This window comes from Leucopleurus acutus (assembly GCF_964270905.1).
Source record: "Leucopleurus acutus genome assembly, chromosome: 2".
In the NCBI taxonomy this organism is placed as follows: Eukaryota; Metazoa; Chordata; class Mammalia; order Artiodactyla; family Delphinidae; genus Leucopleurus; species Leucopleurus acutus.
In genome coordinates, this window is record NC_139143.1 from 904,583 (window position 1) to 924,820 (window position 20,238).

The window sequence follows — 20,238 nt, forward strand, 5'->3', positions numbered from 1 at the left end:
TTGTACAATTGGGAAAACAATGCCCAGAGGGTTTAAGCGTCTTACCAAGGTCTTTGGAACTTTGAGCACGCATAATTTTTTTCCCAGATGTAGAAATTTACAAATTAAAATTGGGTGAACTGGGGCTTCCCTGGTGGCGCAGTGGTTGAGAGTCCACCTGCCGATGCAAGGGACGCAGGTTCGTGCCCTGGTCCGGGAGGATCCCACACGCCACGGAGCGGCTGGGCCCGTGAGCCATGGCCGCTGAGCCTGCGCGTCCAGAGCCTGTGCTCCGCAACGGGAGAGGCCACAACAGTGAGAAGCCCGCGTACCGCAAAAAAAAAAAAAAAAAAAAAGAAACTTCCTGGTTCAAGACCTCATTTATCTTGACAGTATCAATTGGGAAATTCCTTGTTACGATTACAGTCTCTGTTGCACAGATTGTCGAACCTTTTCCAAGAACTTTCCATATAAGAGGCTAATAGACCACTCAGCGTCTTCACATTGACAGTTCCTGCATGGTAGTCTTTTTTACCTGCCCCATCTTCTTTCCTTTCATTTATATTTGTTCTTTTTGTGGATTCTCCAGCAACATTACTCTGAAGCCCTGTATAGCATGTTTGCTGTAGTAGAAAGTATATGCATTTCTTTTGCTCTTATCTAGACCCAAAATATGGACAAGGCCAATTTGGAGTAGAATAAACAGCTAATCTCCGTAGTTTTATGGGCCTGTTAATAACTGTTCTCATACTCAGATCAAAATGGCCAAACATAAGGACCTACCGTGTCCAGAAGGGGTTTTCCCTAGATGGGTGAAATAGATTAACTTGCCCACATTTGCTAGGTCCACACACATTTTTTAAAATTTATTTATTTTTGGCTGCGTTGAGTCTTTGTTGCTGTGCGCGGGCCTTTCTCTAGTTGCGGCGAGTGGGGGCTACTCTTCGTTGTGGTGCATGTACTTCTCATTGCGGTGGCTTCTCTTGTTGTGGAGCACGGGCTCTAGGCGCGCGGGCTTCAGTAGTTGTGGCTCGCAGGCTCAGTAGTTGTGGCTCCCAGACTTAGTTGCTCCGCGGCATGTGGGATCTTCCCGGACCAGGGACGAACCCATGTCCCCTGCATTGGCGGGCGGATTCTTAACCACTGCGCCACCAGGGAATTCCCCCACACATTTTTAATCACGCACTCTCTACTCTCTACTTTGGTAAGGCTCTTTTTTTTTTTTTTTTAATTTAAGCTCAACTATTACATGTTTGTCTTGGGGGCTGATGGATTGTATTATCCTTTGGAGATCTCTAAAGTACACACTTTATTCTAGGGAGTAATTGATTCAGAAAGAATGGATTTTGAGCTGTTGCCAGATGATGAGCGTCAGTGTGTAAAATGCAAAACCACATGCTTCATGTCTGCCATCTCCTGTTCTTGTAAACCTGGCCTGCTTGTTTGCCTGCATCATGTAAAGGAATTATGTTCCTGTCCTTCTTATAAATATAAACTGCGGTGAGTAGGAAGAATGATTTTTTTTCTATGGAAAACACTAAATCCTTAGTATAAAACATCTCATTTCCTCCAGAGCCCCATATCTCAGAGCTAAGCCTGCTATTCTGTTTCCAGGTATAGATACACTCTGGATGATCTCTACCCCATGATGAATGCACTGAAGCTTCGAGCAGAATCTTACAACGAATGGGCCTTGAATGTGAACGAAGCTTTGGAGGCGAAGATTAATAAGAAGAAAAGTATGTGGTATATAGAAAGTGTGACTTAGTGATTGGCAAATTGGGACTGATTGTAACATAGCCAACTTAAAGTTATCAGCAAATGGATTACTTGAAGCAGCCTGACTTAGCCCATCTGTGCAGCGAGGTTTGGACATTTAGCAGAGGTTTTAAAGGCAAGAGTGAATGAGGCATATGTCCTTACATCAAAGTGAAGTCTTGATATATGAGTTTTGCAGGATCGTGTATTTAACAAATATCGTATTGCTACCAAATAACCTTTACACCTCTTTGTCTCAGAAATAAAAGTATTTCACATTTTATATGGACCTTTAGAAAAGGTTTTTGTTTGTTTTGCTTGTTTTTGAACTAGATCTCAGGACAAAGACAGCATATCATTAAATTAAGAGTCTGTGAAATGCTGGTTTATTACTTCTTAGTTCTAGCCAAAGTCTCTGTCTCTTGTTATTACATTTGAAAGTTACTGCTTCCCTTCAAAGCGTTTTCATTTGCTTTCCTTTCTGTCGCTCAGCAGGTGACTCTTCCCTCTCCTGTTTAGGGGTGGGTGCAGGTCACTGTCTCTGAGCCCACCAGTTCCCTGCCAGGTGCAGAGTAAAATGCAGGAGGAAAAGGTGGTTCCAGCCACAAGAAGAATTGCATTTGCTCTGTTTTGACAAGGCAGGGGTTCTTTGTTTCTTAAACATTTCCACATTGAAGGGCAGCTCTAGGCACTTTTTAAAGTATTCCACTCTCAGCCAAAAAAAAAGAACAAATTTATTAGAGGTAAAGCATTGCAAATATCCATAGGTAAGAACTGATCAAATCGAACCTCCCCCTCTGTATTTCATACCAGTATTTCATACATAATGATCACAGAAAAGGTGATCCTTTCTTTATTCCTAGGCCTCGTCAGCTTTAAGGCTTTGATTGAGGAATCTGAGATGAAGAAATTCCCGGACAACGATCTTTTACGTCACCTCCGCTTAGTGACACAGGACGCGGAGAAATGTGCCTCTGTCGCCCAGCAGCTGCTTAACGGCAAGAGGCAGACGAGGTGGGCACTGTGCACGCCCTGGCTTGGGCTCTTCGGCAGCCTGTTGTGGCTGGTTTTACCCATGACGTTGGAGTCTGGGGCTGGTGGGGAACCTGCTCTCATGCAGTCTCCTTGGGCCTTTGTCTGTCTAGGTATCGATCTGGTGGAGGGAAATCCCACAATCAGTTGACAGTGAATGAGCTCCGACAGTTCGTGAGCCAGCTGCACGCCCTGCCCTGTGTCCTCAGTCAGACGCCACTGCTGAAGGTACCTGGATGGGGAGGTGGGGGTGCCCGCCTTCCTGTGTTTTGTACACAAGCCCAGGTCACATGATCAAGTTGTCTTCCCCTGTGGTTAATTTGTACGTTTATTTGCAAATGCTTTTAGTAACCCGTTGAGTGGTACGTGTATATAAAGAGATTGTAACAGGCCTGCAGAGGAGAGAGAAGGTTGGAAATTTTTATCTTTCACAGTGACCACCAGCTACTATAGTTGGTACAAGTCTCTCTTAGAGTCACTTGTGTAACTGTCAGTTGGCTTATGTATTTATTACCTTGTTTACCTGTATTGTTGCTAGAATCAAGTGAAATGGCAGAGGGTCATGTTGAACATGCACTGAAGATTGAGTTTTCAAGAAGCCAGTTACCGAAAATATTGTTTTGATGCAACAATCTGTGTTTTTTAAGGATCTCTTGAATCGTGTAGAAGATTTCCAACAGCATAGCCAGAAATTGCTCTCTGAAGAGATGCCCAGTGCCGCTGAGCTGCAAGACTTGCTAGACGTCAGCTTTGAATTTGATGTCGAGCTTCCCCAGCTTGCTGACATGCGTGTCCGGCTGGAGCAGGCCCATTGGCTGGAGGAGGTGCAGCAGGCTTGCCTAGACCCCAGCTCCCTCACCTTAGATGATATGAGACGTCTCATAGACCTGGGGGTGGGTCTGGCCCCATATTCAGCTGTGGAGAAGGCTATGGCACGGCTTCAAGAACTGCTGACGGTATCAGAGCACTGGGATGACAAAGCCAGGAGTCTCCTCAAGGCCAGGTAAACAAGCACGCCCATGCCTCTGCCCGGGGAAGGCTGGCACTGCGTCCGTCCGGGAGCACGGAGCATGGGTAGTAGGGCGGCATGTGGGCACAGTAGCTGAGCTGTGTGTGCAGAAATAGCTGAGCTGTTCGGAGCTGCTTCGGAGCTTGGGCAAAAGAATATTAATTTCTTTCCTTGCGTAACCGATTGTGAAATGAATGGTTCAAATGGAGATACCTTTTCTAGAGTTGGTTTAATGAAATTTCCCTGGACCTCGAGGATAACATCTTTGAGAGAAGAAAGCATTTACAAATAAGTGGAACTGTTTAAACCCACAGTTAATGAAAAAGATCCCAAGGAGTCTTAAAGAGAAACATCTGAGAGTCAGTGTGCACTGTCTTTAAGGTGAAAATGGTGCCGTAATTCTCCACATTAGTGCTGTTGCTTTGTGACCTTATCTATACGCGAGAGATGGGTTGGATTCAAGCTAACCATCCGAGGGGAGAAGATGATTCCCTCCCTATTCTTGCTTTCTGTCTGACAGATCTTTACTATTCCAACTGACAAGATAAAGTACAAGAAATACCTAGGTTCCAGACATTATTTTGTAATCCTAAAATAGTGGTCATTGAGCAGAGAGTACAAAAGTTTTGGGTTCTGTGCTTTTGGTATGTTGATATCCTGGAGATTTTTCATTTTCTTAGTGAAGCTGTATGAGTCTTGATAGCGTATCTAGTTTAACATAACGTAAATTATCCCTAAGTTATCTTTTGCAAGTGGAAGTTTATGGTTATTCCAATGTCAAATCAGAAATAAGTAGAACTTAAATGCTTCACTGAGTTATTTGCTATTCTGAATATCCTTTGAAGTGATTTTTCTTTTTTGTGGCAAGCGGGGGCTATTCTTCGTTGAGGTGCGCGGGCTTCTCATTGCAGTGGCTTCTCTTGTTGCAAAGCATGGGCTCTAGGCGCACGAGCTTCCGTAGCTGTGGCGTGCAGTCTCAGTAGTTGTGGCTCACGGGCTCTAGAGCACAGGCTCAGTAGTTGTGGCGCAGGAGCTTTGTTGCTCCGCAGCATGTGGGATCTTCCTAGACCAGGGCTCGAACCCATGTCCCCTGCATTGGCAGGTGGATTCTTAACCACTGTGCCACCAGGGAAGTCCCTGAAGTGATTTTCCTATTTTCTCTGGTAAGTAAACCATGAGAAAAGTGAGCCACAGTGTAAAAGCTGAGTAGTGTCATTTTGCTTTTGTAGGCCTCGGCATTCATTGAACAGCCTTGCTACGGTGGTTAAGGAGATCGAGGATATCCCCGCGTACCTGCCCAATGGTGCGGCTCTGAAAGACTCTGTGCAGAGAGCCAGAGACTGGCTTCAGGACGTAGAGGCCCTGCAGGTAGGTTTACAAAATGTCCCGTGTGTGTAAGTGCATCTGTAAAGAGCAGTAATGTAAACACTTGCAAAGGGGAATATGTTGGATCTCACTACACAGGTTCAGTGTTTGGGTTGGCCGGATTACTGATTCTCTTCAACCTTGTGTAGATGCACTTAACCCACCCCATCTACTGTCCTGACTAGTTGACTCAGTATTTAAAGCTTAGGTAATTTAACCAACCTTTTCTGGGAGCTTGGGACCCTCCCATAACAGACTTAATTACTTGGTTGGGGTTGAAGAAAAAGAGCTAAAAATGAAGTTGTGGGAGAAACACAGTTTCTAACGTCTGACAAGTACAGCTATCTCTTGCTGGCTTGCCGACTACTTGGAGTTTACATAATGAAGAGTAGCAGATTCAGTGAGTCTTGATACATGATTACATGGCCAAACTAGGCCCTCAGGCCCAGGACTTTCACCAAGTAATGACTTAAATGTGCTCCATACCTACAAAAGCAGTGAGATGAGCACGTTCTAAAGTAACTGTCCAAAGTAATCAGCACTGAGTATCTGTGCCCCTGTGCTAGATGTTGTACTTGCTAAGACTTACTTATAAGTTAAAATAGAAAATTAAATTCACTTGTAACATTATTAAGGTATAGACAGAATATATTCTATGTTTTTCCCAATTTTCAGCTGGATAACTTCATTTGAAAAGTGGTTGGTGGGAGTGTCTTCCTTTTTCTAACGATCATAAACCAGTGGGTCTTACGGGCCTATTGAGAAAAAAGATCTTTGAATTATTTAAAGGGATAGGTTTTTAAAATTTTAATTTATATTGTTCTTGAGGCTCAAATTCTGTTTTGTTGAAGCCATCAGATTCTAGGAATAAAATACCATCTGGTCTTCTGAATATCTATGTAATTTTAAGTGGTGCTAATTAACCAATTGCTAATGAGAAATGCCAAACAGGACAGTTTTAGCCACGTGTTTTCAACAAAACATCTGGACATCTATTCTTGTTAATAGGGAAGAGAAGATACATTGTTTGATAAATATTACATAATTAAGGGGTGACCCCAGCCCGTCAAAGAAAAAACCAAGGAAAGTGTTTGCTGTGTACGTAAACTTCCCCAGTGAGGTTTTTGATGCAGGCTCTTGTCTGTGGTTGTTGGAACTGTAGTGGGTATAGTCACGGTCCCCCCTTCCACTCATGGTTGCTGGCAGCCAGAAGGTGAGGTCATGACGACGACGAGAGGTGAGCATATGAAATCAGAAGCAAGGACACATGTCTGGGTGGGTTTGCTCCCTTCATGTGCTGTAATGTATGTACTACTTAGTACGGTGTTTGCAACAATGTCCATAAGGATGAAAAGCAAGTTTTGCTCCATTCCTGAAATAATAGCCTGGTCTTTCCTTGCGTCATATATTTAAGGACTAGTAGAGAGGTGTGACCAACAACAAGGGACCTCTTCGTGTTTAGTGGATTATTTATTTTAAAAGGTCATCCAGTATTCTGCTGTTCACTTAGGGAGTACTCCATATGTTTCTAAATGGAGTACCATAGGCATAGCATATAATTTGTGAGTCACCTTTTTTACGCATCCAGCAGAATACCTATGCCCTTACAGTTTCAATCCTGTGAGAATAAATAGAAGGCCCCCAGGTGATTCTTAATGAATAATAAAGTTGGAGAGCCAGTGGGCTTTCACAACTCATTTTTTGTTTCCTCAATAATCTATACTGAGTTACTGTAATTCATCATTGGTGAGTGAATTGGAGTAAAATATTTGTTTTGTTGCTTTTCTTTCTCTAAGTCAGTATGGAAATCCTTTGAGTTATTACAAATTTACATTTCTGTTGAATTTTTTTCACACCATCCATAGGGACCAAAATGACAAGTGAATTGACAAGGGCATAAACAGTCTGAACAAAGGGAGCACAGTATATGCCAGGTCCAAAGTTGTATCCATGGGCCCAGCACAAAGTAGCTTCTTACTTGTCGAGTGGAAGAACCCACACTGCTCCACCTCCACCACCATCGGCCAGGTTTTGTCAGCACCCGTCCGTGAATTTAATATGTTGAAATCATGGGGTAGGCCCGGTCCGAATGGTACTCGTCCCACTTACATAGAAGTAATTTTTTTCCCCTTGATTTATTAGGCTGGAGGACGTGTGCCAGTGTTAGACACACTGATAGAACTTGTTACACGAGGACGATCTATCCCGGTGCATCTGAATTCTTTACCGAGACTGGAGTCACTAGTAGCTGAGGTTCACGTTTGGAAAGAATGTGCTGCTAATACATTCCTGACTGAGAATTCGTCCTATTCTCTCTTGGAGGTAAGTTTGCAGTTAGCCCACCTACAAGACCTTGGGTCCCCCAGCCTGGCAAAACATGTAGTCCCTCACACACAGAGGTGGCATCACTGACTGATCTATGCTCTAGGAGTTACTTTTCTCAGTGGAGCCAGGGAGATTCTTCTAAGTTTCTACTGAAACTTTCAATTGAAACTTAGAAGAATCTTAAAATGTTTTCTGCATATGTTTAAGGATAGCATTCACTGTCTAAGGAAGAAATTTTCCTCCTTGAAGTTCCTCAGTTTGTTGAAATTGGACGTTTAACCTTGGCCATGCTTCACCACTTGCTTTTAACAAGCTCAATAAAAGATCTCATCCACCTCTCAAAGTACTATAGTTGCACTTCTTGTGTTTTTTTGTAAGCTGATGCTGGTCACACATTATGACTGGGATCATTCTGTATCACATTTTTTTACTTACTGTTTGATTGAATCTGGAATCAAAGTCTATCTTTTTGTGAGATTTCCTTCTTTCTTTCCTCCCTCTCTTCCTTTCTTCCTTCCTTTGTAGAAGAGAGTTTCTGGCTTCAGGGAGGCATGTTACACAGAAAATACTAAGAAGCTCACATCCTTCCCACTCCTTAGGCTTTTATTTGGTGACTTCCTAATGCTTCATCTGAAATCCATTTTACCAGCGGTGGTGCTTTGTCCACATTAGGTGCTGTGTCCTCGATGTGATATTGGCCTTTTGGGATTGAAGAGGAAGCAGAGAAAGTTAAAGGAGCCCTTGCCAAGTGGCAAGAAGAGAAGCCCCAGAGTAGAGAGTCTGAGTGACCTGGAGAGAGCTCTGACTGAAAGCAGAGAGACTGCTTCAGCTGTACGTACTGGGGTTTTTCCTCCTCTTTTCTCCATGGGGCAGGATAATTTCTAACTCTTCTCTTACTTACTGGTCATATTGGGAAGGCAAGTAGAAGAATAACTTTAAAAGTACTCTGTTTTACCAAAACGACTTTGGGAGAATTGTCATTTGTAAAAGTTTTGAATGGAAGGTGCATAGAGGTGCAGAGGATTCAGGGAAGGCCTCCCAGATTCAGAAATAGTCTTTCCAGTGCCCAAGGCTTGGTCCAGGGATGCAGACTCAGGACACCCAGGCTAACGGATATGTGAACTGCAATGCCAACTTACTAGTTTACAACAAGAAATACACCTAAAAGGGTACTGGATACTTGAGTCTGACCTGCATTTAGCATAAGCCCTGTTGATTCAAAGACTGTATCATCTTCAGGAAGGTGAAGCAGTATCTAGCTAATGTTTAGTGAGCAGAGTATCAAAACAGAAGAAGATAGCTATGTGATCTGGATGCTTTTTGAAAATTAAAAAAAAATTTTTTTTTAATTGAGCTATAGTTGACCTGTAATATTATATTAGTTTCAGGTGTATAGTACAATGGTTCAGTATATGTATATATTGCAGAATGAGCACTGTAAATCTAGTTAATATCCATCACTACACATGGTTGCAGTTTTTTTTTCTTGTGATGAGAAGTTTTAAGATCTACTCTCTTGGCAACTTTCAAATATATAACATAGTATTAATGACTATAGTCATACCATGCTGTACATCACATCCTCAGGACTTATTTTGACCTTTTGATCCTCTTCACCCATCTCCCCCACCAGTTGCCTTTGGCAACTGCCAGTCTGTTCTCTGTATCTGTGGGGTTGTTTTTGTTTTGTTTTGTTTTGTTTTTGTAGATTCCACATATAAGTGAGATCATGCAGTACTTGTCTTTCTCTGACTTATTTCACTTAGCATGATGGTCTCAGAGTTCATGTTCTTGCAAATGGCAGGATTTTCTTCTTTTCTGTGGCTGATAATATTCCATTGTATATACATACCACATTTTCTTTATCCGTTCATCCATCAGCGGACATGTAGGTTGTTTCCATATCTTGGCTATTGTGAATAATGCTGCACTGGACATGGGGGTACAGATAATCTTTTCAAGTTAGTGTTTTCGTTGCCTTTAGATGTATACCCAGAAGTGGAATTGCTGGGTCATATGGTAGTTCTATTTTTAGTTTTTAAGGACCCTCCATACTGTTTTCCACAGTGGCTGCGCCAGTTTACATTCCCACCAGTGGTGCACGAGGGTTCCCTTGTTTCCACATCCTGACCAACACTTGTTATTTCTTGTCTTGTTGATGACAGTCATTTTAACAGGTGTGAGGTGATAATCTCAGTGTGGTTTTGATTTGCATATCCCTGATGATTAGTGATGTTGAGCATCTTATCACATACCTGTTGTCCATCTGTATATCTGCTTTGGAAAAATGTCTACTGGATCCTCTGCCCATTTTAATTGGATTTTTGTTTTTAGTAGTGGTGATGGTGTTTTGTTTGTTCTATTGAGATGTATGAGTTCTTCATTGAGTTGGGGTATTGACCCCTATCAAATTATAATTTGCCAATATTTTCTGCCATTCTGTAAGTTGTCTTTTCATTTTGCTGATGATTTCCTTCCCTGTGCAGAAGCTTTTTGGTTTGATGAAGTCAGACTTTCAGGATGGTTTTGAAGGCACAAAGCATTGTCCATCCCAGAGCAAGAACATAGCTGCTACTGGGCCTGGGCTCGTCCTTGGTGCAGGCACCTTCTTTATGGTCTGATCCTTCGTAGCTGCCTGACCTCTCTTGTGATTGACATGGGATTGCCCTGATGTGTTTGTGTATTTTGACACAGACTTTGGCATGTTTGTCCCTTACTTCAGGCTCTAATCAGATGCGGCTGCCTGAGCATAATTCTGGTGTTTTCAAGGTGCTGCTTTCCACTGTTATGTGGTTCGTTTTTGTAAAGACACTGTCTTGATCTTTGCTTGTCTGGTCTTGCTGATCTAGTCTGTGAACCTCTGTACATTACCTGTTGATCACTTTGTGGTCACATAACCCGTATATGCCGCCTGTACATTGTTTTTAGCTAGAAAAATAAGTAGGTTTCTTAAATATACCAAAGGTTTGTTAGGTGGTTTACTTCTAGATCTGTTTCTTCCCTAATCCATCATTCATACATTTTCTTCTCTCATCCAGAAGAGTCGATCTGGCCTTAGGACTCAGCTTCCTCTTCTGGTGAATCGGGATGGATCTGGTGGTGGCTGGATCCGATCATCGAGAATGGTTTAACTATGACAAATTAACGTTTTAAGGACTTGCTTATAGGAATAGACTTGGGAAGGGAATGGTTCCTGCAGCCTGTAGTTTTTATTTCTAAAGGGGAAGGCTCAGTTTTAAAGGCCTATGTTTACCCCCTGTTGCTCTGTATTTCTCCTTCTGTGAAGTATTAGGATTTTGGTGGTCCAGCCTTCCGCTGTGGAAGATGGATGTGTTAAGTTCGAGGCGGTAGTGACTAACTCTGACATAGCTAGTGATTTGAATTGGTCACCCTTAGGCAGCTTTTACTTCATGGTGCGAGGTGAATAAATCTGTAATGCCTGGAGTGGTTTATGCAGTGGGCGCCTGGTCTGTCCACGTAGAAGTCCCTTGTATGGACAGCTTGCACATACTGGTCAGAAACATGTTCAGTGTCACTTCAGCTTTTTGTTGTGAAGCTGATTATGTTTGTGTTTTCAAGTCGCTTATACAGATAAACTGAACTCAGAACTTTGCTGAGACATGGCTCTCGTTTTAACAGAGAGAAAAGACTTTATAATGAGTATACTTGCCACTTTCTGCAGAAAAGCGGCTTGCTTTTATCTCTGCCCTAGTGATCTTACAGCGTGTGAGTGTGTGTGTGTGTGCATGTGTGTAAGGGAAGTCTGGTGAAGTGGTTCTGTTTCTTTCGTGAGGGACCCAGCTTCACTACACACAGTTCTGGTGTCCAGCACACATGTAAGGTGTAATGTTAAAGGCAGTAAGAGACACAGGTTACTACGGCTGTTTAACAGACTTTCTCATCTAAAGTGCCTTTCTGGAAGAACTCAAAAGCTACTGGAACTGAAAACAAATCGAAAACCTCAGAAATTAGTACACCCAGACTGTGAAAAGCCTGTATCTTTCAAGAGAGGTACATTTTCTAAGAGAGAAATGTGTGAGGAATTTGGACTTGGAAGAATGGTGTGTGTTAGGTAGCTGCTCACACTGAGGGTTTGCTGGGTGCCAGTCAGAGCGTCTGTCACACAGCCCGTGTCATCGTCATGGCGGCCCTGTGAGGTGGGCACTGTTACCGACTCTATACGTGTGGAAATTTAGCCACAGTGGGATGTTGTTGCCCACCTGACTTAGTGAGGCAGGCAGAGTCTACTCTGGAGCCCGGTGTTCTTAGCCACCAGGACCCTAGTTTTAGGAGAAGGCTGAGTTCTCTGTGACATTGTCCCTGATTGTTTTCTCCTTTCTAGATGGCAACGCTTGGGGAAGCCCGCTTACGAGAAATGGAAGCCTTGCAGTCTCTCAGACAAGCCAATGAGGGGAAATTGCTGTCGCCAGTCCAGGATGTGGAGATGAAGGTCTGCCTGTGTCAGAAGGCCCCAGCTGCACCCATGATCCAGTGTGAACTCTGCAGGGATGCTTTCCACACCGGCTGTGTGGCAGTACCCAGTATTGCGCAGGGCCCCCGGATCTGGCTGTGTCCCCATTGTCGGAGGTCAGAGAAACCTCCATTAGAGAAAATTCTGCCCCTGCTGGCCTCCCTCCAGCGTATCCGAGTTCGCCTTCCCGAGGGAGATGCGCTGCGGTATATGATTGAAAGAACCGTGAACTGGCAGCACAGAGCCCGACAGCTGCTCTCGTCAGGTAACCTCCAGCCCACGCAGGAGCGGACGGGCTCAGGACTGTTATGTGGCAGACGGCAGGCCGCAGCAGGACAGGCGCCAGAGACAAGCAAGGTGAGCTGCAACGCTCCTTCACTGGTTATCGGACTCAGCTCTGTGCCTTCTTCCGGAGCCGGTAGCTCTGGTGGTGCCACCGGTACCAGCGCCCACTTTACCTTCGAGGGTTGCGCGCACCTGCCGCGTTGCCTCAGTTCCCTCTGCTCCCGATAGCCGGGCACGCGTCCTGTGGAGCAGATTTCACCTCTTCGTATGCGCATGTGATTTTTCCATTGATGTGTGGGAACCAGATGTGTTTCTTTGTTTTTGTTTTCGTCTTTTTTGCGGTACGCGGGCCTCTCGCTGTTGTGGCCTCTCCCGTTGCGGAGCACAGGCTCCGGACGCGCAGGCTCAGCGGCCATGGCTCACGGGCCCAGCCGTTCTGCGGCATGTGGGATCTTCCCGGACCAGGGCACGAACCTGCGTCCCCTGCATCTGCAGGCGGACTCTCAACCACTGCGCCACCAGGGAAGCCCCAGATGTATTTTTAATATACGTGTGTTTTAAAATTCTTTGCTTGGCTGTTTTTTTCCTGCTTCCTCTCGTGTAAGTCACCGAGGAGAAAGGGAAAGTGCCTCCTCCTGTCTCTGGTTGCCTTTTGAGGAAGAAGAGCTTTTGATGTGTCTTGAGTGTTAGTAAGTTGCTTCAGAGCAGAGGCGGTGGGTTTCATACCATCTGTGGTCTTTCTGCCAAAGCCAGATTCCCCTGAGTGTCACTGGGACGGCCGGGCTTCTGTCTTCTTCCGTGGGAGACAAGGAGTGCAGCCAGGCAGGCAGTACTCAGGCCTGTCATAATGTTAACCTGGTGACTTCCAAGTCTGGCAGATTCTCTTGCAGATACTACGCGTCCCTTGTGCTGCACCAGCAGAGATGTGTGAAGTGTAGGAGTTGAAGGTCATACAGATTAGGGACGAGGACAGAAGATTGGTCTCTGTTGTATTTGTTTCCTTGTCTTTTTAAGTTCTCCCCAGGCTTCTGAAATACAGTGCCTGGCACTTAGCAAATGATGTGTTACATTTCTGTCTCATAGTTGAGTTGTGGGTATTTGGGCAGCCTACGCTGGAGACATTTGTGTTCCTTACACACGATGTGCTAGGAGTTCACCTATGTTAATAAAAGGGAAAGGCACAGCTGTTATTTACTTAGTAATTTGTGGTCAAAGGACTGTTTCTCCCAGCTCCTCTCATAAGCTCTGGTGAAGGTGGGGACGTGGGTGTGAATGCTTTCTGGCAGTTCCTCAGTTGGTTTACCCAGAGCGGGTACACGTCTGTGTCAGTCGGGTTATAATCTTCAGAAGGAGGATTACCTAGAGATTAAAAGGCTGTGTGATCTGTTGCCACGCAGAGAAAATGACTTATTTCCCAGTGGTGCTCTTCACCTCTGCAGTCAGTCCAGGTACAACCAGGAAGACCAAAGGCTTGGTGGATATGAGTTGGTTTGGCCGAATCTGAGATGCCAGGAGACTTCTTTCAGTTTGGGAAAATCAAGCCTTTCTCTTTGCTGGTTGCTGCCTGATAACCCAAGCTACTTCTCTTGGGGTGGTGGGAGTGGCTTCAGACCTGGAGAAGCCTCACTGTGCGATGTTCTCCTTCCGCCAGCTATCTCAGCCTCCTGCCTCCACGTCCTTCTCCTTGCCCGGTGCCTGGGACGGCAGAACCTCATACTTACACTCTCCCTTCTCTGCTGGACGGAGCTGTATCCCCCTCCATGGTCTGTATTTATTATTATCATCACCATTATTATTGTTATGATTTTGAGGGCTGAAGAGTAAAAAGTGATGGTGCAGTAGGTTTTTGTTGCAGATAAACTAGGAACCATTAAAAAGGATTTTATCCTCATATGTAGGATATGGATTACTATGTATTTGCAAGGTAGGAGAAGAATCGTAGTTAAAGGCTTATAAATGCAAAAGAAACAGAAAGGAAGTCTTTATATCCGTTGCTTTCAGGGATGAAAGGGTTCGTCCCATGCCAACTGATAATTAAACACCAAGCATCTTGGTCATCAGATGCTAAGCCATGGGTTCCCTTGTTGCTTCATTACTTAGGAGACTTGAGGGGGCTCTAGAGACCCTGCCTCCTTCCTCCTGTCCTTCCCTGAGGGCAACTCTCCCCCATGAGTTGTGCCTGGAACCTTGGGCCCACTCAGAGTGCCCAGGCCCTGGCTCTTCTGTGCTTCTGTGAAAGCAGAGGTATCTCCCTCCTGCATCAGCGGGAGTCCTCCTAGTCACTGATGGACTTACACAGTCCAGTTTGGGCCTGCTACGCTGTGGCTCTGGGCCTGTGGAGTGAACCTCACTTGAAGGGAAAGGGTGGTAATGGGAGCGGTGGTCTTCCTCCACTCATGTCTCAGGTGGGTGTCACCGTGATCTGGTCTTGTCTCCGACAGGTCTAAGCCCAGAAGTGAGTGAGCTGTTGATGGAGGCCCAGCTGCTCCAGGTGTCCCTTCCTGAAATTCAGGAGCTCTACCAGATGCTACTCGCAAAGCCCAGCCCTGCGCAGCAAGCTGACCGCAGCTCTCCAGTGAGACCCAGCAGTGAGAAGGTGGGTGTCGGGGTCTGGGCGGCAGCGTGCTTCGGAGTGTCATGATCCTTCAATAGCTCGGGGACGAGATGCTGTCTTTGGTCCAGGAAAGGATGCAGACCACCTGCCCCACAGCCCTGCTCCAACGGCTGTCACTGAGCACTTTGGGCTCACAACCTGGATTTTGATGCTGGTTTTTAAGCCACTGTGTGAAATTGTTTTTTCTTTTTAGCAAGGTGTGCTTCTCATCATTTCCATGTGATAATAGCTAGAAGCAGGATTATTTTTCTTCAGTAAGAGAATTACTGTAGAGATGAAAATGTAATTATAGCTGGAAAGGCCTTTGGGATAAAGCCTTCATTCTTGGAGTCAACATGTAACAAATGCTTTAACTCTTCTAAACCAAACCCAGCAGCTGGTGTGAGGACCAGGTGACTAGACCAAGGGTACCCTTTTTTTGTTTGTTTGTTTTTTGGGTATTTTTTGGCCACACCGCACGGCATACGGGATCTTTAGTTCTCTGACTAGGGATTGAACCCATGCCCCCTGCAGTGGAAGCAAGGAGTCTTAACCACTGGACCGCCAGGGAAGTCCCAAGGGTGCCCGTTTTGAGTGCTGACTTACTTGAAGGGGATAACTAATAATGTCCTGTTTCTTAGCAGCGTAAGATGCTGCTGCTGCTGCTTCCTGTGAGTGAACTTGCTGACCTGTAACATTTAATGCCCCTGAGAATGTAGTCAGATAGGGAGGAATCTCACTGAAAACAGCATGAGGGCAGACGCTGGCATTTAGGATTTGTTTTTCATTATGACACCAAATAGTGTAGCACTGTTATCAGTTGTGTTCAGTTAATGCACCTTCCTCCTATAAGGGGTGGAGATGTGCATAAAGAAGCAAGGTATTGCCTTGGGTCCTTAGCTGTCTGTGGGTTAACACCTAGATAGAAAACACTCTGTGGACGTCAGGGACTTCCTCGTGGGTTTGACCAAAAGAATGTGGTATCTCCCCTCTCCCGGAGCTGGTTGGCTAATTTGAAACGAATTGTGTCTGTGACATTTCTGTTTTCCAGTGTTGCTTTGGTAGACTAAACAGTGAAGTTAGGTGGTCCTGTAGGATGTGAAGGGGGGGTGCGGTGCAGCACGTGTCGGTGTCGATGGGGAGCACCCGCTTCTCGTGCAGCCGGTTCTTGGCATCACTGGTTTTGGCGAGGAGCTAAATGGAGTTTGCCATCTTCCACCCAGAGTGACGGCTGCCGTGGGAAGCGAGACGGAGTCAGCGGCCTCGAGAGCAAACTGAAGAGACGCCTGGAAAGAGAAGGTCTCTCCAGTGAGCGGTGGGATCGAGTCGCCAAAACGCGGACCCCTAAAAAGAAGAGGATCAAACTGAGCCACCGCAAGGACACGAACAGTTTCAAGTTAGAGCGGGCACGTGGCCATGAGCTGGTCCCTTCTGCCGACGCTCAGTCCCTGCCCGCAGACGCGTCCTGCTCGGAGCACGAGGACTCTGGGGACGAGGACGCCGTCTGCCCGGCCGTGAGCTGCCTGCAGCCGGAGGGAGACGAGGTCAGTGAGGTTTGGGCCGCGGAGGACGTGCGTTCCCTTAACTCAGAAACCCTGTAAGCTGCAGCTCGCCTGGCCGGGTCTCTCCTGCTTACCTGCCTTGAGCCCATCTGAGTGGATTGCTCACCCTCCCCCACTGGTACCTCTGCTCTCACATCGCTCCTGGGTCTTCTCCCTTTTCTTGAAGAAACTCTTCCTCTGCCCTTTTTCCTTTTCCTGCTCCTCCAGCTTTCACCGCCCAGCGCTAAGAAGGTGGGAGGGATGCTGCTGCCACGCCCTTTGCTTCCTTGTCACAGGGCGGCGCTGTCTAAGCCCCAGAGCAGTCACCACTTGAAGACTGGCTTTGACTTGGTCGCTTGGGCTGCTGTGCCCGAGGTCCCAGTGCTGGGGCAGTTGCCTGCCCGGTGTCTGTCGGGCCTGTTCTCCCCCTGAAAACCCCGTCTCCCTGCTCTCTGTAACCAGGTGGACTGGGTCCAGTGTGATGGCAGCTGCAATCGGTGGTTCCATCAGGTCTGTGTTGGCGTCTGTCCCGAGACGGCCGAGGAGGAGGACTACGTGTGCGCGTGCTGTGCGGCGCCGGGCGCGCCAGGCCGGAGCTAGAGCAACGGACCCTGACTGTAACTCAGGACCCGGCCAGAGGACTCCTCCAGGGTCGCAGCAAAGCTGCAGGCCTGGCACTCAAACCAGCCTGTGAACGGTGCTATTTCTATTCCTTACGGGATCATTTTTCCAGAACTCTTTGAAAAAAAGAAAAAAACGACTAAAAAAATTTTTTGACACTTTTTGTATTTTTTTCCTTAAGAGCCGTTTGTGATTGTTGAGGTTTGAAATGCTGACTGTTTTTTGCAGGGGTTCCCACCAATGTGGAAGGATTGGAGCTTGCACCTTTTCATGTACAGCATTAAAATCTTACCTCTTTCTGGGATTTACCGGCTTAAGAGTCCAACTCAGTTTCAGTGCCCAGAAGAGCACCAGAAATTCCAGTAAATCCTCATTTGAGGGATTTCTCTCTTGTTTACTCTGTTACCATATTGGGGAGCTTAAGTTTTTCACTTTTGGGGGTCTTGTTTGTTTCTTTTATCCACTTTTCTTTTTTCCTGGTAGACTAGGTTTATTTATCTAAGCAATAACTTCCATGTTGGTTTCAGTGGCTGGAATTAAAACAAAACAAACTTCCAAACAGTGTGTTGGTGCTTTAGCATCTGGTTGATGTCAGAACGCAAACGTCTGGTTTCTGGTGTCACTGGTGACCTAGTGACATAGAAAAGAGGCTGCTCTGTAAGTACCTGCCACAGCTGTATTTTGGCTTTCTCCTTGCTCCTTCCCTCCTCGCCTGTTTTTTTGGTAGCTTGTATCAAATGTTGCAGTTTATATTGTGGAATAAACCCTTGGTCCTAATATAACACTACATGCTGGTTATTTAGAGCCATTAGCCTACGTCTGCTCCTGCCCCCACCTGTGGGCTTTGAAGAGCGGCGGGGCTGCTTGCTTTTGCCCCTGCCCAGCCAGGCTACAGTAGCGGTGGCTGGTAGCCTGCAGACATCAGGGGATTCTTTCGTATCCTGCTCTGTTCGGTGGGCCATATGCCTCCAGTCCCCACTCACAAAGACCCCTCTTTCCTCCCGTCTTCAAGGAATAGAACCTGTCTTTAAAGCCATGCTATTTTTAAATAAGCTTTCTCAGAATGTTGGCAAATCATTCCAGTCCTCAGATCGGCCCTCCTCGTGGGAATGATGTCTTTATTATATTTGAATTGACAGGGAAACTTAGTTTAGGGTTGAGATGTCAGAAGGGGAGATGTAAGGAGAGTGCACCCTCACACAGAGCTAGGAGGGTGTGGGTCGAGGAAACACTTCTGAACACCCAGGCTCTGCCCTCTCACTTTCCTTGCTATATCTCGCTCGCTCTCTCACTGTTGTTACTGGTCATGGATGGCTCACAGCCTTTCCCTGCCTTTTCTTTTAAAGGACTCTGTTCTGCAGTGGAGAAGACATTCTGGTGAACAGACTCTTGCTTGCTGTTTGCTATCCTGTTGCTAATAATACCTGTTTTCCCTCCATTATACAGCCATAAACCTGAAGATGGGTAGAAACAGTGGGTCTTTAATAAAACAACAAAAACAGCAGTTTGTGATGTAGCAGAGATTTAAATGTGTACTGCCCCCTTTTATGCAATTCAGATAATTAAATCTCTTTAAGAATGACTTTGAATCGTCTGCAGTTTTCCCAGAGTTGTCATATTTCTCCTTGTCTGATGGGCTTCTGGGGCCAGTGGAGAAGAGCAATCTCCAGAGTCCGATCTGGAGTGGCAGGGGTTTTGGCCTTTGTTTTTTCATTGACGTGTAGTTGATTCACAACGTTGTGCCAATCTCCGCTGGTTTCTGGCCTTTTTAAGCACCCCGATTCTTAGACTCCCCGACATTGGGGCACGATGCTGACTCTCCCAGTTCCACGGAGAACATAAGGTTAAAGGGGACTTTGCTCCTGGAATAAAGCCTTTGCCTGTAGGGAGGGAGCTTCTGCCCATCTGTTGTGCACCTCCCCTGCCCCACGAGCTTTTCTTCTTCACCTGGAGGGTCCCTGACAGTAGCACCCTTGTGCTGAAGAGTCTCTGCCCCGGTTAGGGGGGGTGGGCAGGAGTGTGTGTATGTAAACCACCTCCCACCCAGGTGGGGCCATGGTCTGTTACACACGTCGATACTGAAGTTAAAGGCCTGTCACGTGCCAACAGTTATCCTGCTAGTGAATGATGACGGCTCTCCTGGAGCCTCCATCCTACCTGCACGCCAGCACGACGTGGAAACACGGACCCCCGATGGACGCCTTCTGTGAGGGACCCACCGAGACCCCGGAGTGGGGTGTGTTATCTACAAACCGTGCTTGTGCGTGTGAGCTGTGAGGCTGACCTGTACCCTCGTGGATGCACGAGGCAACACGTGCGAGACGGTACCACACGCAAGCTGACACTGTTCCGTCCCGGGTCTTGCAGCTGCGTGAGGTGTGAGGAAGAAAGGGCTGAGTGAGATTGGAGCCTCAGCCAGGAGGGCACGTGGGTGAAGAATCTGGTGCCCCCACCTCAGTGCCGTGACTGCTGTGTTTGTTTTTCCTCCCAAATCAGGCTGTAGGATTTCTCACCGAGCGCAAAGGGCTTGCCTGTGTGTCGCCTCTGTCCTGCAGGAAGCCTGGGATTTGGACGCGCTGTAAAAGGAAGGTCTGCTGCTTTACCGCTTCGTTTCAGCATCCTGGGAGGAGGCGCTTGTTTACCCCTCTCAGAGCGAATCTGAAGCCAGAGATGCCACCCGAGGTTGTGGCAGTTGGTAGAAACCTGCTTTGTTCTGCCTGCACTCTCTAGTAACGAGAGGCAGAGGTGTTCATGAGACTTGAGGTCTTCGGTGGAAGCATGGGTCCCTGGGCAGGGGTAAGCCTGCGGACGGGGTGGGTGTCTCCTGGAGGGCTGAAGCCCGGCCCCCCGTCCCTCTGGTTGGGCTCTCATCATGGGCCCCACCGCTCCTTTAATCTCACCGCCCTCTCAAATGGAGACCCGCTTTCGGCTTGCACCAGGCCTTCGTGCCTGTGGGTGTTTTTCTGGGCTCAGCCCCACCTGGGGTTCCTGCCACGTGACACAGACTGGGGTGGACTGTCGATGCCACGTACCTGGGACAGGAGGCGGAATGGCACAGCAGGGATTTTAACCGTCATTGCCTGTTGTTGTTCAGTACCTGTGCCTAGTCTGTGCTGCGCGTTGGCCTCTGTTAGAATGGTCCTTCCTCGGCGTAAAGATGCAGAGAACACGGTTCCTTTCTGCTGAACTTCACCTGCTGGGAGGAAGAGCCGAGGAAAAGGATGAAGAGCCCGGTGCCTTTCCTTGAGCACCGGGGCGA

The 20,238-nt window shown here is 46.7% G+C and overlaps 1 protein-coding gene across 1 annotated transcript in view; it reads left to right on the forward strand.

Moving 5' to 3' along the window:
* KDM5B (lysine demethylase 5B) overlaps positions 1 to 18,514 on the forward strand; it is a 75,859-nt gene extending 57,345 nt beyond the window's left edge. Inside the window, exons 15-27 of the mRNA XM_082834340.1 lie at positions 1,298 to 1,479; positions 1,594 to 1,718; positions 2,601 to 2,751; positions 2,883 to 2,997; positions 3,417 to 3,772; positions 5,008 to 5,146; positions 7,286 to 7,465; positions 8,141 to 8,299; positions 11,811 to 12,296; positions 13,876 to 13,987; positions 14,666 to 14,820; positions 16,041 to 16,361; positions 16,821 to 18,514. Of these exons, the coding sequence (XP_082690466.1) occupies positions 1,298 to 1,479; positions 1,594 to 1,718; positions 2,601 to 2,751; positions 2,883 to 2,997; positions 3,417 to 3,772; positions 5,008 to 5,146; positions 7,286 to 7,465; positions 8,141 to 8,299; positions 11,811 to 12,296; positions 13,876 to 13,987; positions 14,666 to 14,820; positions 16,041 to 16,361; positions 16,821 to 16,958 (2,619 nt within the window). The 3' untranslated portion in view covers positions 16,959 to 18,514. The remainder of the gene's footprint in view (positions 1 to 1,297; positions 1,480 to 1,593; positions 1,719 to 2,600; positions 2,752 to 2,882; positions 2,998 to 3,416; positions 3,773 to 5,007; positions 5,147 to 7,285; positions 7,466 to 8,140; positions 8,300 to 11,810; positions 12,297 to 13,875; positions 13,988 to 14,665; positions 14,821 to 16,040; positions 16,362 to 16,820) is intronic.
* Positions 18,515 to 20,238: the final 1,724 nt, after the last annotated feature.